This window comes from Uloborus diversus, chromosome 10 (assembly GCF_026930045.1).
Source record: "Uloborus diversus isolate 005 chromosome 10, Udiv.v.3.1, whole genome shotgun sequence".
In the NCBI taxonomy this organism is placed as follows: domain Eukaryota; kingdom Metazoa; phylum Arthropoda; class Arachnida; order Araneae; family Uloboridae; genus Uloborus; species Uloborus diversus.
This window is the reverse complement of record NC_072740.1, coordinates 896,229-913,400: the sequence shown is the minus strand read 5'-3', so window position 1 is coordinate 913,400 and position 17,172 is coordinate 896,229. Positions and strand designations below refer to the sequence as shown.

The window sequence follows — 17,172 nt, the reverse complement described above, 5'->3', positions numbered from 1 at the left end:
TTACATATATTTATGAAAAAGTATTTTTCGTCAAAGATGAAAATATTGCTCTTCCGCACATTCACGAGAAATCAACTGAACACAGAAATTCGAGATTGTTTCCTCCTGAATAGGGGAAGGCGGGGGCAATTTGAAAGGGTTTTAATCTTATTTGAGAGGGGGAACCCCGTAGCATAAGAAGTGGTGAGCCATCCCACTTTCGGGCAATAGGCATCCCTACTTCACTGATACTTTTTTTTTTTTTTTGAGTTATAACGCTGGCCATTGAAACTTGACCCCCCTTACAAACATTTCTGGACCCGCCCCTGCTTAAGAGCTATTCAAATTCAGCTTATTAGAACGCTGATAACGTTTTGAATTTTTGAGATATTGAACTGAAATTTTATTATGAGTTGGAAAATCTAGTTGGGGCTTTGATAATGAAAGTTATAAATTGATATGTTTCGCCAATGCGCAGAGAAAAATTAATTGCTTTAAACGTTCATATTTCATCAAATTTTCAACATGTTACCTTCAAATTTTCATATTATACTTCTCTTGTCAAGTTTTCTGAAAGTTGGTAAAGCTTTGATGGAAAACTTTACGCGTTATGAGCCAAAAACCTTCATTATTTGAAGGTTCGTTTGATTGAATTCGTAGTTCCGAAAGAAATGCTTATATCTTCATGAATATCAGTGATACTTTCTCGAAAGAACGTAAAATAATTGTACATAATAAGGTTTTTGAAATTCACAGATTATTATCAGCTATTAACGATGAACGACGATCAAAAGACATTTTTGTTTGCCTCAATTTGTTGCTGGTACCTTAAATACATGGGTGATATGACTTTTAATGGAAATGGCCTCTTATGTGACAAAAGTTATAAAACAATTGGTCTTTTACTTCTCGAGAAATCCTTTGAAATGTGAATTTTTGAAAGTGTCGCAATACTTTTGGTCATATACACTGTAAAAACGATTCAGAAACGTTCCTGGAAAATAATGGGCAGTTGATGTGCCCAATTTCTGTCAGTAACATATCTTGCACAATCCAGGAACGTTTTCCGCTAAAAATCAGCAACCTTCCTGACATTATTTTGGAAGCATACTGAAAAATTTAGAAATCTTCCCGTTAAAAGGCAGTCGTGTGTCTGAAAATTTAGAACGATCTTAAAAAGTCATATTATAACAGATTGGCATCTTCCTGATTTATCAAAGAAATTCCAAAAGTATTATTGCAAACATGGCCAAAGCTGAGCCAGAATTGCTTGTAAGTAACGAGAATTTTACTCGCCTGCAATTCTCGCAAAGCTACGTTGTCCATACTTATTCGCTTCCTTTGGAAGTTTAAATTAGCATGGAAGAACCGTTACTGAACGAAAGCCGATACACTTCATAAATACACTCAGTCAATCTTTAAACTGGGAGCTAAAAATATTTTTCACAACAGTGAAAAATCTGCATTCGTACAATTTGTAGCAATTCAGGAAACTTTTTTGACGGTGAAACTTGATTTTTCCAGGAAGTGGATAAAACCATTAAAATACCGAAATGTGACACGGAAATACCCAGTAACGTTTCGGAATTTTTTTACATTGTAGTGTACTAGTGTCTTCAAAATAGGTAAGCTAATATTCTTATTTAAAAATACATAAAAAAAAACATTTTTTGTAGTCTCAACTGTAATAAGTTATAACTAAAAGCCTCGGTTAATGGTTACGTTAAAAAAAAATTAGATAGAACCTCGATAACTCGACACTTAGCTCGAGCATCCCGGTAACCCTACGCAGTTGTTTCCCGCGCTAGTATAAAGCTGTGTTTATACGGGTTGAAAAAACAAATGTTGCTCTATACAATTTTTACAGAAATTCACTAAGTCGACTACTATTTAAACCAGAGTCTACAACTTAAGGCACGCGACCCGAATGCGGTCCCCATTGTAAAAACATCCGGCCTTTAAAAAGGGATTTCAAAGTGGTGTAAATCAGAAGCGGAGATTAGGACTGAAAAGAGGGGGGGGGGGGGGCAAAAAAAACGACTTCTGAAAACCGTAGGATTTTTAGCGGCAGCGAAAAAATGAAAGTAAAAAAGGAGAAAAAGATACAAAATTTAGCTAAGGCTGGTTTCGAATGAGTAGTAGTTGATATAATAAATCTAACAGCTTAACTTATGCTTTTTAAAGATTTTTATGAATTATGTACACAACAACTTTCCCCAAAGATGCACTTTGACATGAATTAGACTTATATTATTTACTCCAAAGTATTTTGAGATGTCACAAACACTTGGTAATAATTTCAATAATCAAGTATTGCCTCTTTAAGTAAAACATTTGATTTACTAATATATAAACAATGAATACATAAACTAAAAGTTACTGCTCGCGTTAAATAATGTTTCGTAAGCAGATATACAAAGTAAAACAAATAATTATGATCTGAAAATGTTGACACTTCTGTTTTTTTTTTTTTATTTTATTTTTTTTAAAAATAATTTCTACATTTGGTTTCTAAATTAGAAAATAAAATAAATAAATAAACCATAAAAAGTGCCCTCCCCCCCCCCCCCCTTCAAATCGCCACCACGGGTGTAAATGCTTATCTCGAAATACGAATAATAAAAATTACTTTATGCTTTTCTATTAATACTATATTTTCCAAATATGAAATTAAAATGTCTTTAAAAAGCAAAAAAGCTTCTATTATTTGCAAATTACTCATTTTCATCACCGCCATCCTACTCATGATAGTATATAATGCTTTGATTTTCAGTCATTGATTTGACATGCTAAACAAGCTGTAGAGCAGTACAGTCCATTAAGTTTCTGCTCGCATCGTAATGTAGCACATTTTGTTTTGCAGGAACAGCGAATCATGTTTAATAGATGGTTTAGGGAAGTTTTAAGAACACAAAGTATTGGATAGTACGAGTTATTTTTAACGTACCAGCCCCAATAATCTGGTTTGAGTTTGCCTTCACAAGTTTTCCAGATATTTATCTGTAAGTATGTTCGGTAGCTATGGTATTTCGTGGACGAATCAGAGGGCCGATTGGACCTTATTCACGGTTTGGCAACGGTCCCATCAGCTGTCCGTCTGCGGGTATTTTGACCAATTACGTAGTGTCAGTAGTGCTAAAAAAACTCGTTTTATTTAAGGATTATTAGACTTCATGCGCATAATGAACATGTTTAGGGCTTAAAAAGACTTACGAATGCATGGAAAATGCTGAGAAACGGGAAAAATAAAAAGAGAATTCGAGTTTTCACCATGTTTGTGATAAGGAACCAAAGAGGCTTAAACCCATGAAAATACGATAATAAAGAGAGTATTTCGTATCAAATAAATCGTTCATCATTCTTTTACAGCGTTTCTTAGTTAAAAACGTAAAAAGCCTCCCATTTTTAAATAGAAAGAAGAGTTTATAAGCCACACAAAAGCAAGTGTTATTATACGCTGTATGTGCCGAATTTTCGTCTGCTACAGTTCCCACAATGCTCTGCAGTGAGGGGTTTTACCCGCAGTGACGTCAGGTGAATACTGTCCTTTTAAATGCTCCACCTTTTGAAGTCCCCTGCCGCAGTTTGAAGTCCCTTGAGTAAGATATTAACAGACATTAGTACAAGAGAGTAACTACAATTTACAAAAGAACTTGGAGGACATGTTTAATGTTACTTTAAATGTACTTTTTTTTTTAATATAAGTATATTATATACTGAAAAATTTCTTTCGTTTAGCACCGGCACATAATGCACTTTTCCTGCATTTCCGCAAGAGTTATTTCGCGCTCGTTTAAAATAACTCATAATATCTACTTATTTCATTGGTTCTTTTGAGAAGTTCAAAAGAACTTTGCGAGAATACAGCGTATACAACGAGATTTGAATAACATTCGAGACATCATTGAATTTATATATATAAGTAGTTAATTATTACTAAAACTGGCAGTTGCTTCAAATCATTACCTTAAGACTAAAATTGATTTAATGCTTGTTAGAAATGATGGATTGCGGCTCAAATTTTATTTCACTAAATTTGCAATAGTTGCTTATAGCCCCAATACTGAAATTACTCTCAAATAATGGTGCTAATGTCATAAAAGCACAAGCTTTCTAGTTACATCTATTGCGCATACAGTCAATCATAGGCTGATGTTTCTTTAGAATTATAATTGCTTCTTCTACGCGTAATTAATTTCAATTTATTCAAAAATATTTTATGGTAACTTTCATAACTTATTATGTTTTTTTAAATAATATTCGTGGCATGTATGTGTACTCTGATTCTGCCTTTGTGCCTTTGAAATAGATATTAACTATTGTTTTATATATTCTTCTACTAGATGTCATTACTATACCATACCACACCTGCAATTTAGTGTCATTCATTCGAAATAACATCAGTCAATGAGTCAATACTATATCTGTATTAAAGTTTTCAAAGACAGTTAACGCCGTGCTATCGCTTTCCCACGGCATTCGTTAATCGCGAGGATTTAAAGCGCCATCTAGTGTACACTAGACTAAATTTTTTCTTTTATGTGCTACGGAACCAACATTTGAAATCACATACGAATGCGAGTTTTTACGAAATGGAGCTGATTTCTAAAATGAAAATGGAGGCTCATTAGTTCAGTTAGAGCGTCGTTTCCCAACCGGTGGTTCGCGAACCCCTGAGGGTTCACGAGAGGTACGAAGGGGGTTGGCGAAAATAATATTGTTATGGCGGAAATTTAACTTTTTTGTTTGAGATGAAGTTTAAGTTCAAGCGTTTTCCCTTCGTCATTTATTCATTTGTCTCTTGCACATTCGATACTTTTTGGATACAAATGTTAGAACATAAGCTGAGACTCTATTTTGTAAATTAAAAGAATTAAGTCTGTCATTTCAAGGAACATGTTTTCATTCTTTCCGCTGAGCATGATAGAATTAAGCCCGTGCCGAAAAAATTCAAAATTTGAACGCAATGTATTTAGATGACAGCAGCAGTTTTCTCCGTCGATAGAAGAGTTCAATCGAACTTGATGGAGACATTAAATGGAGCATATGCGAGCGTTTGAACTATTTTTACTTAGTTTTCTATGTTTACTTTCTTTATCATTTGAGTGCGACGAAGAGTTGTCGCTCTTCTCTTGTGCTTCACCTGAAATTCAAGTGATACAAAAGTGCAATGGCGCTGTTGTCAGTTGCTGCAGTGAGATACGTCGTGTCGTAAAATATTTTACGGAATTAAAACATGAAAATTTGCGTTCCATGTAAAAAAAGAACTCACGAAATTTGAGCAGGAAAACTCTCTTTTAATAAGTGAGCACACAAATATGTTTGTTGGTAAAATTTACCGTTTTTGAAAAAGTTATAGTTAATTGCAGACGTTTCTCCTATTTTTAAAAAATAATATAAAATAAAAATAACCATGCATTTTTTTCCGCATTTTACCATAAGGAAAAGAAAATTCTTCAGTACTAAAACGATTAATGTACACATTGTATTCCTATCAAACAACTAGATTTTTCTGAAAGAAAAACGACCATTTTGTTAATCTGAGACATTTTCTCTAAAAGATTTTTTCAAATCATTCTTTGATTGACTAATTTAGCGTTACGAATAAACGCACTGTTGTGGTACAAAAAAACATTTTAAATTTTATCACCTATTTGGGCAAAGTTTCCGTGGGAAAAATGAATTTCAGGATGTAGAGATAAAGGCAGGAGGAAATTAAATGCCGAACCCCTAATGTAAGACTGAGACTGTCAGACGAGACATTTGAGGCAAACTTTGAAATTCTTTTTCCACAACCATTCCATTAAGGATTTTTTCTAAGTGAACTGAAAGAAATCTCAAAGAATTTATCACTTTGTTTGTTTCGTTGTATTTGTTTTGTAATAATGTTTTAGCTATCATTTCAGCTTGTTGCAATGTTTGTTGTTCTATATTTTGCGATTTTTTTTTGTTTTTTTGTTTTTAAAATAAATAAATAAATAATTACTGTGTGGGGGGAGGGGGAGTGCTTGTCACTTAGTACTTACTGCGCAAGTAGTTCGCTAAACTTGTACAGATTTTGACGAAAAAAAATGTCGTTTTAATGATTTAACATGCAATCTAAACTTATTGCCGTATTCTGAACTATAGTTCTGTTGCCATTAAAACTAGGGAATATATTTATTTTTAAATGATAAAGGCATATATCTGTACTCAAAGCCAGAAGGACGCAAGTCACATTATGATAATTTTACAGGAGAGGGAGAAAAACATTTTTCTGGCGCACGCAAAGGGTAGAACGCGCACCCCTTTACCCCTGGTAAAATATTGAAAATGATTTATTTTCAAGAATTACGTTCACATGGCTCGATGCGGTATGGACTTCTACATACAATGTACTAATAAACTAAAAATCGCAATGTTTGGACTTACGTCCTTCTGGCTCTGAGGTACAGATATTTCATTGTAGTTCGATATTTTATTAGGCATTGCTTTTGTGTATAGCATCACAAGATGGATGCCCGTTACTTCAGCTCGTGCTAACAACGGGAGGGCGTGGGATCAATTCCCCCATGAGCCAAAAATGGTCGTTTTTGAATTCGAACCTAACCTATTTCTCAGAACAACGAGCAAAACCCGTAGACTGAATAGGAGTCGAAAAGAAATAGAGAAAGGCGAATTAATGCTAGTGTCCAGTGGTGTACCCATTGGTAGTAGAATCGTTTTTTTTTTCACTGTAAAGTTACAGTATTTTTATCTGTAATGTAAAAACTCAAATTTACAGTAAAATTTACCTTAAAATTTTCATGAATTCTTGACAATTTATGAAAAGGACTTACCCCTGCTCTCGGAAACACTATTTATCAACGCTGAAAGGGAAGTAAAACTATTGAGAAAGGGTAAAAGGGAGAGAGAGTGAAGCTTTAAAATTTTGATCTTTAGTCACGTGACATATTCTAAAGCAAAGTATTAAAATAAATCTGTTTTCTTTCACTCGGGGGTTTCACGTGAAACGTGTCTCTTATTCGTCGTAGTTGAACCATGTGATTTGAGAACTTTGCCTCAGAGTTTCCTAAGCCAATGACTGGACTTGCTCCCTCCAGTTACGAATTCCTGCTCTAAGAGTAAAGTCGATCACTTTTGTAAGTTGACCATGTGTCTAAGTTGACCGCCTTTGTCAGGAAAAATTAGTCATACATCACACATATCCACCTCTGTAAGTTGACCACCTGTCAACGTGGAGCACTAAAGTAAGCACTTCAAGTGGTCAACTTACACAGGTTTCACTATATTAAGTTATTATTACACTTACCAAGAGTTTTTCGAATGAGATACAGCTGGTCTACGTCCGACTTTCCGGGCCAGAGTGCTTCTCCTCTCATAAGCTCGCCAGTGACACACCCAATCGCCCACACGTCCACAGCAGGACCGTATTGAGTCTCTCCAACCAGAAGCTCTGGTGCCCTGTACCATCGCGTCGCAACGTAGTCCGTATAGTTATCCCCAGGACCTAAAAGGTATCAAACAGTCTCAAAAGCGTTTCATCTGCATTTGAGTAAGTCTCCAAAGTGAGATACAGTTGAAAACCAGTGCAACATGGAGACATACTTTTTTAAAAATTTACAGAATTCATAAAAAAAAACTCTTTAAAAATTCTTTTTAAAGATTTTGTATTTATATTTATTTATTTATTTATTTATTTATTTATTTTTTGTCTCTATAACATCAATTTCAGTGACATTTTAATAAAATATAACAGGACTTATGTATATTGAATTGTTACGTATTGTAGCTGTCACGTTCCTGCTCTAAAGCACATACAAAAATTGGTACAAATTCTAGATTCTTAATAACAATTCAGTCAATATTTGGTTTTCGTAAGAAAACAATGCTAGTCTTGTGATAAAAAACACTTTTGGTTTTAAAATAATAGAGCAAAGGAGGTGATGTTTCTCCACTTTCTCCTGCAACATAGTTTGCTTCAGCTCCTTTTTACTTCCTTTTACAAAAAAGGAAGTATTGCAATCGCCAAAAAAATTTTCACTCAAAAATCGACCTTAATTTCCATTTTGCTAGCCTCCGAATGAATGTTGAGTTTTCTCTACTCGACCACACGACCTTAGAACGTATAGACGCCCCAAATATCCGTTTTGAAGATTCCCGAGTTAATTACAACGAGTTTTCTCGTGACGTCTGTATGTACGTATGTATGTGCGTATGTGTGTTTGTGAATATGTATGTCGCATAACTCAAGAACGGTATGTCCTAGAAAGTTGAAATTTGGTACGTAGACTCCTAGTGGTGTCTAGTTGTGCACCTTCTCTTTTGGTTGCATTCAGATGTTTCTGCAGGGGTCTTTCGCACCTTTTTGCTGGGAAATCATTGTTAATTTCGATAGAATTTGGCGAACACTTGGCGATGTATCGCCAGTCTTTTGGTCGCCAAATTTTGTCGCCAACTTGGCGATGTTTTTTTAAAAATCTGGTTTCGATTTGGCCACTGATGGTGACATTTAGATATTTATCACATTAAAATTGCAAATAATGGGGAAATAACATTAAATTGGTGCAAAAGAAAGTCAGCTCGTTATAATATCTTATGCAATATTGGTTGGAGATGCCTATGCCTTATGCATCATGAAAGATAATATATTTCTTCATATATTTCTATGCAGAACACGTAACCGGCAAAAAGAGGAGCTCCCCCCTCCTCTTGCACCGTGGTCTTCAATTATGCTAATATCATATCTTTTATCACGTTTAGTATAAAATACTTAACAGGTCTTACTCTCATTACAGTATTATCTCATAACTGTATAAAGTATTTACTTAACGAATCAAGCAAGCTAGGGTCGTAGCTCCCTAGGGTAATGACACTAGGCTGCTCTGACCCCTGCTCGCTTCGTTCTCCAATCCCCATTTGCCACCTACGGTCGCTCAATGCCCGGCGGGCGAAAATTGATGATTTTACTGCCTTTTTCCCCTGGATGTCCTGTACTGCCGTGCTAAGCACAAATGTCGTATTTGCACTTTTTATCGAAATTAAGCCCATCAGGTCGTGTGTGTCACCCTTTGTACAGTCTCTCAAAGAAGTAAACAAACAATAAGACAAATCGAAAATTTTAAAATTTACACTTTCTCGCCGATATTAATTTCCAAAACATCCGTTCCAAAAATTTCTATGAAAATAAATCCCAGGGGAACCTTTAGAACACTGTGGACTCCGAAAGTGGCCCCCAAGTTACAGTTTTGAAATTTTGTAATAAAAAAAATGAAATTTATTTCACAAAGAAAATTTGAACTACACTGCTCAAAACAATTAGGGGAGCACATGGTTTTAACAAAATTACGCAAAGATGCATACTAATAAATAACATAAAATGTATGTACATATAAACATCCATAGTTTTAAGCCTACCAGGAAACGGAAAAAGAAAACTTTATATGCCAATCAGTGTTCATGACGTCAAAAACCAGAAAAAGGAGATAAGAGCAGAAATCGAGATGTTGCAGAAACGTCCGTTTTATTGCCGTAACTGTGAAATTCGATTGCACAGTATTTTTTCTTGAGACAAGGTTACTTGAGAATGTCTTAACAGAGTGATTTACCGGAATCCATGACATGACATCTTATAGGCAGACTGGAATCCGCGCAAACATAACGTAGTGTCGCGGACGCTGTTTGAGTCTCCAGAAGTGTTGTTGCAAGGCTTTGGAATCAATTCCAAGAGACAGGAAATGTTAGACGTCGACCAGGGCAAGGTCGGCCACATGCCACTGAAGCAACTGATAACCAGTATATACTGTTAATAGCCCGTCGAAACAGAACAGAGAATGCTACGCAGCTGCAAAGACAGTTACTCTTGGCAACAGGACGAAGGATGTCCAGCCAAACAGTACGTAATCGGCTTCATGAGGGAGAGCTCTATGCACGTAGGCCAATGGTCCTCATTCCGTTGACCCCACGCCACCGTGCTGCCCGAAGATGATGGGATGCTGAACATCGAGATTGGGAGCAACATGATTGGAGCCAAGTGTTGTTTACAGATGAGTCCCAAATCAGCCTAGAGTGTGACATCCGACGCTTTCTGGTATGGAGGGACAGGGGCACTCGAAATAACCTCGCATTCATTCGTGAAAAGTCACAATACAGATGAGTTGGTTGGATGGTATGGGGTGGAATCAGCATAGGCGGACGTACGGACCTGCATATCATTCGGAATGGCACTTTGACTGGCCGAAGGTATGCATACGAGATACTGCGACCTCATGTCATCCCTTACTCTGGAGCCATTGGAGATTCCGTTGTTTTCCAGAATGATATTGCCCGACCGCATAGAGCTCGTCTGGTAGAGAACATGCTTGAAGCTGAAACAATACAGCGTATGGAATGACCAGCGTGCTCTCCTGACCTGAATCTAGTCGAGCATGTTTGGGACATGCTCGGACGACGCATTGCTGCGCGATCAAGGCCGCCTGTTACTGTTCGAGACTTGGAAATTGCACTTCTTGGGGAGTGGAACAGTATTCCCCAAAGTCAGATAGATAACCTCATCGCATCCATGGCAAACAGGTGTGCAGCAGTCTTAGGTGTTCGAGGAGCCCACACGCCTTATTAAAACTTATGCATCATGTCTAAACAGTGTCTTTTTTCATCATTTACATGTAACCAAATTGTTGCCCTAAATCATCTTTTAGCGTTTTTTCCATACTTTCAAAGCATTAAAACTTAATTCCAATTATTTTACGTCTTTTTTTCTGTATTGCGCATTGATACGCGTGTACTATCCATTGTATGCCAATACATGGCCGTCTCGCCCGGTTTTCTTCACGTTTTTGGTTGCTCCCCTAATTGTTTTGAGCAGTGTAGATAAGGGCGAAAATTTGCGTAATAGAATTCAGCAAAACAGAAAATCGTCAAAACTGAACTATGGTCGCCTTTGACCGTTTTCTCACCAACCGTTTACAATAAGCACTATTTTCTCAATGAAAATTATCTTTATTGCACCAAGGACACGCTTTTGCTTTTAATGGTTTGAAGCAAACAACATATGGTTCTGTAAAAAAGTATACAGTCGATAGCCCAAAATGTTTACAAATGTAAAAAAATAATGAAATTTTCGATAACGCAAATTAAATTCTCATTTGATTGATCAATATCAAAATAATATGCATAAACTTTGTTTAGAAAAACCGAAGAGGGATCATAAATAATGATAATTTCTTATTTCCAATGAAAAACAACATGGAAAACTTATAAAGCTGAAGATTCTTGCCTCCCTTAGCATAAAGCCAGACATGCGAAAGCTAGTCGCCATTAAGTTTAGTTAAACGGTATTAGGTGCATTCACTTTGTATTTTGTGTGTTTAGTATAATGGCAGGATGAAAAAAAGTTAAGCGATGGCCAACAAATAAAAATATTAACATTAAATGAAGTTGGAATGTCTGACTCCAATAATACAAAAAAAAAGAAAGAAAAAAGGAAGGTCCAAGGCTACAGTAAACAGTTTCTTCAGAAATCCCAAAGATAACGTAAGTAAGCTGCGTACTGGACTCAATATCCTTAATTGAAAGGCAATAAAGACAGTCGAAATCTAAGGACAAATAAGGTCGTCTGCTCTAATTCAAGAGCAGTTTCAATGGCTATGTTCAATCCGAAAGATAAGAGATGATTTAAGCAGCAATCCCACATTTCGAGTTTAGCAGCAATCCCTCAGATCAATTTAAAGAAAAAAAGAAAATCCCCTGTTTATAAGCACCACAAAAATGCTCGCTTAGACTTTGCCTGAAACCATTTAACTGAAGACACAAATTGGGAGAGATATTGCCTTTTCCGATGAAAGTAAATTTAATTTCGATGTACCCGATGGTTATGACTATTTTTGACATGATTTACGGCAATAACCTCATATATTATTTAAAGTGTCAATATGAAGGTGGCACGGTAAACATTCGGGTTGCATTCGCTGCCTGTGGAAACATTCCAATTATTTTCATTTACAATAAAAGGGATTCAATTATTAGCAAGGTATCTTTGGAGATAATTTATTACCCATTGGTCCTCTTATAACTTCAGGAGACTTGAGATTTCAGTTGGAAGACACTTCCGTCCATGTTTCGAAGTCAACTAAATTTTGGCTGGAAGCTAACCAGGTGAAATGCCTTCAGTGACCAGCTCTTAGCCCGGTCTGAATTTAATCGAAAATCTTTGGGGAGTTTAGCCCAAAATTTTTACATAAACGGAAGATTTGATGAATGCTATTAAAAATTTCCTAATGCAAGTACTTTGTGTGAGATTCGATGAACAAGACACTAGTTACTTACAGTCGTCCAAAAAGGATCTTACATTGATTACTGATGAAATACATGAAAAATTTTATAATTGTTTCCAACTTTCTTTGCAGATAATTTTTTTTAAGTCTATTCACCTTTGGTCAAAGGAGTTATGAATGAATTTATGCTTTTCTCTACTTCTTGTAACATAAAATATGTTTGTAGGAAATTTTATATCTTTTTATCTTTTGTTTTTTTATTATGTCAATTTTTCAAGTGGCTTCACAAATTGTTCCAAAATTGCATACCGAATTCTTAGTTTTTTCCTATTTGGAAACAGGTTGTCCTTTTACACAAGACACAGCAAGAAGTATTTTGAATTTTTTTTTTTTTTTTTTTTTTTTTTTTCGCCGATCAGTGTCAATTTTGAAAATTGAACAACGTGACTAGTGGCAGACAGGGAGTCTGTTACTGGTCCAAAAGAGTGTCTGTTACTCATGCCACATTTTTTTTGGAACCTTAGAATAGTGAAAACACCTCATTTTTTCAGCTCAGGGTGCCCCCCCCCCTGCCAGAAAATTCTGTTACAGTGAAGAACAGGTACAAACAGCGTTATTGGATGTAAAAAGTAATGGTATAAGTCTTGCCGCTTCAGCAAGGAAAAATAGGAGTACCACGAGTTACACTTTTGAAGAAAGTGAAAGGGGTTTACCCTAGCAATAGCAGAATGGATCCAAACCCAGTGCTTTCAAAGGACGAGGAGTACTGGTACACTGGTTACCCTCATAATCTAAAGCAGGGTTTCCGATATTAAGAGAAGAATTTTTAGACAGTGTGCAGCTGCTGAGAAGAACCTCTTCAGATGGACCTATTGTTAAAAAAATTCATTTTCCTGGCCTGTTGGAACAGACAATAAGTACTCTAAGACCACTGATAAATATAGGAGGATTTGAACATAGTGGACTCAGTCCTTGGAATCCTAAAAAAATTAACAGATCCTTCAGTTGTAAGAAAAGCAGTACATTGGAGAAGGATATTAAACTTGAACAAAGCCAGTGCCGCCTGCCTTGTCTATAGTGGTCAGTGAAGTCTGAGTGCGACAGGAAGGTCCAGGTTCGAATCCCGGCTCGGGCATGGACGTACTTTCCCTCTCCTGTCCTTGTCCTTTCTTTCTGTGAATGTGTTGTTATGCTGTGAATGGTTGCCTGCCCTGTAAACGAGTCCTTATGGCATGTGTGTACTGTAGAAGTCGGACTTCACACCAAATTACGGTACAGTTGGAAAAGTGAAGCAGCGCACCCTAAATTGCCAGCATCGCTGGCACACGACAACAACAACAACAAAGCCAGTTAAAAACTATTGTAAACATTATGGAGAAGTACATTCCTTCAAAAAAAGTAGCGCTGTTTAAAGCCTTCCATTCTAGGGAAATTGAAGATAAGTCCCTTTTAAACTGTGGAAATTAATTGGATCAGCATGCAAAAAATCATGGGAGGAAATAAGTAGTAAAGAGTCAAGTGCTGAAACAAGCGATTCAGGAGAAGATGCTAAAATTATGGAAACCACAACGAATGCAACTGAAACGGGAAACGTTGATTCTGTTCAAGAACATCTACCATCAAACCCAACTCAAGATCAGTTACTTCTAAGAGTTACCTTAGATCCGCACCCCCTAATCATCCAGTAATTGGTCAGAACATCCAACAACCTGGAACACCCAAATCCTGTGAGACTGGAGATAGTGATAAGATCATTAGTAGTGTCTTGGGCGGTATTCTCAGCCCCTTCAAGAAGAAGAAGAGTGCCATCCAGCTTGGAGTTCAGAAGGGGGTGAAGAATTATGAAGAATACCGATTACCTAGATATTTTTATTTTTACATTTGCATAGTTTAGTAAACAGGCTGTTAGTCAAGTTGCCTTCCTACTTATATTACAAGTAAAATGTTTCCAATTTGGAAGTTTAAATCCAGATAATTGCACGAGCTTAAATCTATTTTTTTTTTTTTTTGTAAAAACCTCGCTGTCGTCTTAAATTCTATGTTTTTTGTGTGTTTTATGTTTATATGTTTTTTTTTTTTTTTAATGAAAATTTTCTAGTTGAGTAGGTACTCAATAATTGTTTGTTTGAATTTAAAAGCTTTTGTACTAGAAATAAAGAAAGTTTGCAAATTTTTAAGAGAAAAAGGGAATTTTGTCTATTACTCATCCCGTCTGTTACTCATCCTTTTAGCCTGTCTGTTAGTGGGTATCATCAGAGTTTTTGGTTATGTTACTGAGGTTTGGAGCTTTTTTCGAAATTCTGCAAATAAAAATAGATTGACTCATTCAGAGGATCCAGAAGTAGCCAAACGTTAGATGAGACGTTGTTGCATGGGAGAAAAATAGTTTTAAAAATCTAAATACACGTAAAGGTTCAGAAAATTGGGTTAACCTGAGACCGATGTCTTAAGCGTGTCTGTTACTGGTGCCGTTATCCTATGTTCTTAAGTTTTTTTACGTGGTTTTTACCCTCACAAAAATTGAAAATAGTATTTTTCTGAAAACGAATTTTAACATTTTAAGCACCATAAATATTTTCAGCATGACCGCGGATTCGGAGGGAAAATGACCGACATCAACTTTTTTACCATAAAATACATCCGACTCCATGACTCTCTCCTCCTCCGCATCCATGACAGAACTACAGACTAGGAAGGAAATGGACAAACTCCAGCTTGGTTTCTAGTAGCCTAGTATGATATTGTATGCTACATATCGTCGCCTCAGAGCAACAATAAGATGTCTTAGCGTTATTTCTGGGATTAGATATCTTACTGTTGCTCTGAGGCGACGATTAATGATACACTCTATAATTGTCGAATTTTCAATCACATCCGTTTACGTTTTTTCAATTAAATTCAGCCAAAAACGAATTATACCTCCCCCTTCCCCCCTTTCTTACACATGTAAGACGCATTATGAGTGCCCATGTGCAAAATTGTAAGGGGGTTCAGATTTTTTCACATGGTTTAGCAGGATATTTTTCCCCATGGAAATTGATTTCAGTACAGATTAGAGTTCCTAAAATTTGACATTTTCAATGACTTATTCATTAATGGCTGGATAAGAAATGTTTTTACATCTTTTGTAAAGAAAAAAGTACTAAAAGCAAGGAACTTCAAATTTCTAAGGGGGGGGGGGCTTGAGCCCCCACTTGCCCCCTATATGGGCGCCCTTGAGACGCATGGTTTCCAACAGGGTTGCAGAGTCGGAATTGGAGTAGTGGTCGGATTCATTTTTGGGAGAAGTTGAGAGTCAGAGGCTTTGCAGTTCCAGAAGTCAAATGAGTCATTTTTCCTCCAAGTCCGTAAGTCTCGCAGCCTTGCCAAAGAAGGCTTAGAAGTCGGAGTCGAACTGTTTTAGGGGTAAAGGAATCTGAGTCAGACGCTTCAAAATTCGGAGTCTGAGTTGGAGTCTGTCATTTTAAATTTAAGTCCTTAGTCCTTCTTTGCATCTCACAAGAAAATTTGCTCAAAAATAAAATAAATACGACACAAAATGCAGAAAACGGATAAGAAAAAGGAATTTGCCAAGCTCAATTTTACATCGAGTTCATCATAAGCTGAAGTTAAGTAGCACTTTCCGACATAGTAAACGACTGATTATATGCCAAATCAGGTGTCACGGGTAATTGAAATCTCAAATAATTCGAAAAAAAAACCCCTAAAATGAGGGCGGCCCATTGAAATAAAAGTTTTTTTTGCCTAAAACCTCAATAAATTTGATAGATTAAGCATTGTACAAGCAGTGAAAATACGTACAATACAGTAAACAAAAATTACTTTTTAATTTAGGATCCCGTTAGAGACGTCCTTTTAAGTGAACGAAAATTATGTAGAAATTTAAAAAACGTGTTGGATACTGCCCGCAATAGGACTAGGATCCTAACGACAAATTTATAACCATAAACTTTAGATTTGACGCTTTTTGAAAAACAACTAACAAGAAACGCATTTTCTTGCCAACAGTTTTTCAGTCACCATTTTTCTTCAAAAATACTGTAGCGGTTCATTGAGTCCTTTCGCGACTTACAAAGTGTTTTGTTGTGATTCCCTGAATAAATGAAGTATATACTCCTTGGACTTCTCACGAATAAACTGCTCACGGATAGCTCTGAACATGATAAAAATTGATTGTCTAGTTTGCTTGTAGCAATACGAAGTTCCTAGACTCGTAGAAGACAGGCTACAATGCATGACACTTGAAAACTGGAATCCTTTCAAATGTACCAAAAAAAAACAAACGTAAATTTATTTGCATTAACAGCACATCGGATGTTAAAACAAGCAATATGATGAGTGATTATAAAAATATGTACTCTTGTAAGATATGGGCCTACACATTACGGTGGGCCGAAAAAAGGAAATGTTTGCTAAGCGACTTCTAATTGTAACTAAACATTGTGGATCTGGTGATCCAGAGAAATGCTTACTTTGTTATTTTTGAGATATTGTTATTGGTCATGGCAATGCACTAAAAAGGAAATATAATGGATGTCGATTACAGTAAGGGGTATCTATACAACGCAAAAGACTACTAATCAAGAAACACTTCTATAGTAATAAGAGAATTTCTTCCATCAATGTTAAAATTTGAAGCTTCGAACTACAGCAGTTAGTTGACAGGTCAACGTGTTTACTTTCTCCGTTTCAGTGATGATGTGTAGAACAAGGATATTTTATCATTTCTAGAAACTATATATACATTTTCTTAAGTATGTATTCTTAAAATTCCCATATCACAAACGGGCAGTGGAATGGATTGTGAAACTGTTCAGTGAATCTGCAGAAATTCAGTTGAGGTATTAGACGGAAAAGATGGATTTATATGAAAACCTTTATATTTTTCAAACATCAGTGCCCAAAACTGAGTCTTAAGTCCAACTTCTCACCTTGGTAGAAA

At 36.1% G+C, this 17,172-nt stretch overlaps 1 protein-coding gene across 1 annotated transcript in view; it reads right to left on the bottom strand.

Moving 5' to 3' along the window:
- Positions 1-17,172, bottom strand: part of LOC129230985 (cyclin-dependent kinase-like 4) — a 90,878-nt gene that overhangs the window by 59,730 nt on the left and 13,976 nt on the right. The window contains exon 5 of the mRNA XM_054865229.1: positions 7,271-7,468. Coding sequence (XP_054721204.1) covers positions 7,271-7,468 — 198 coding nt within the window. The remainder of the gene's footprint in view (positions 1-7,270; positions 7,469-17,172) is intronic.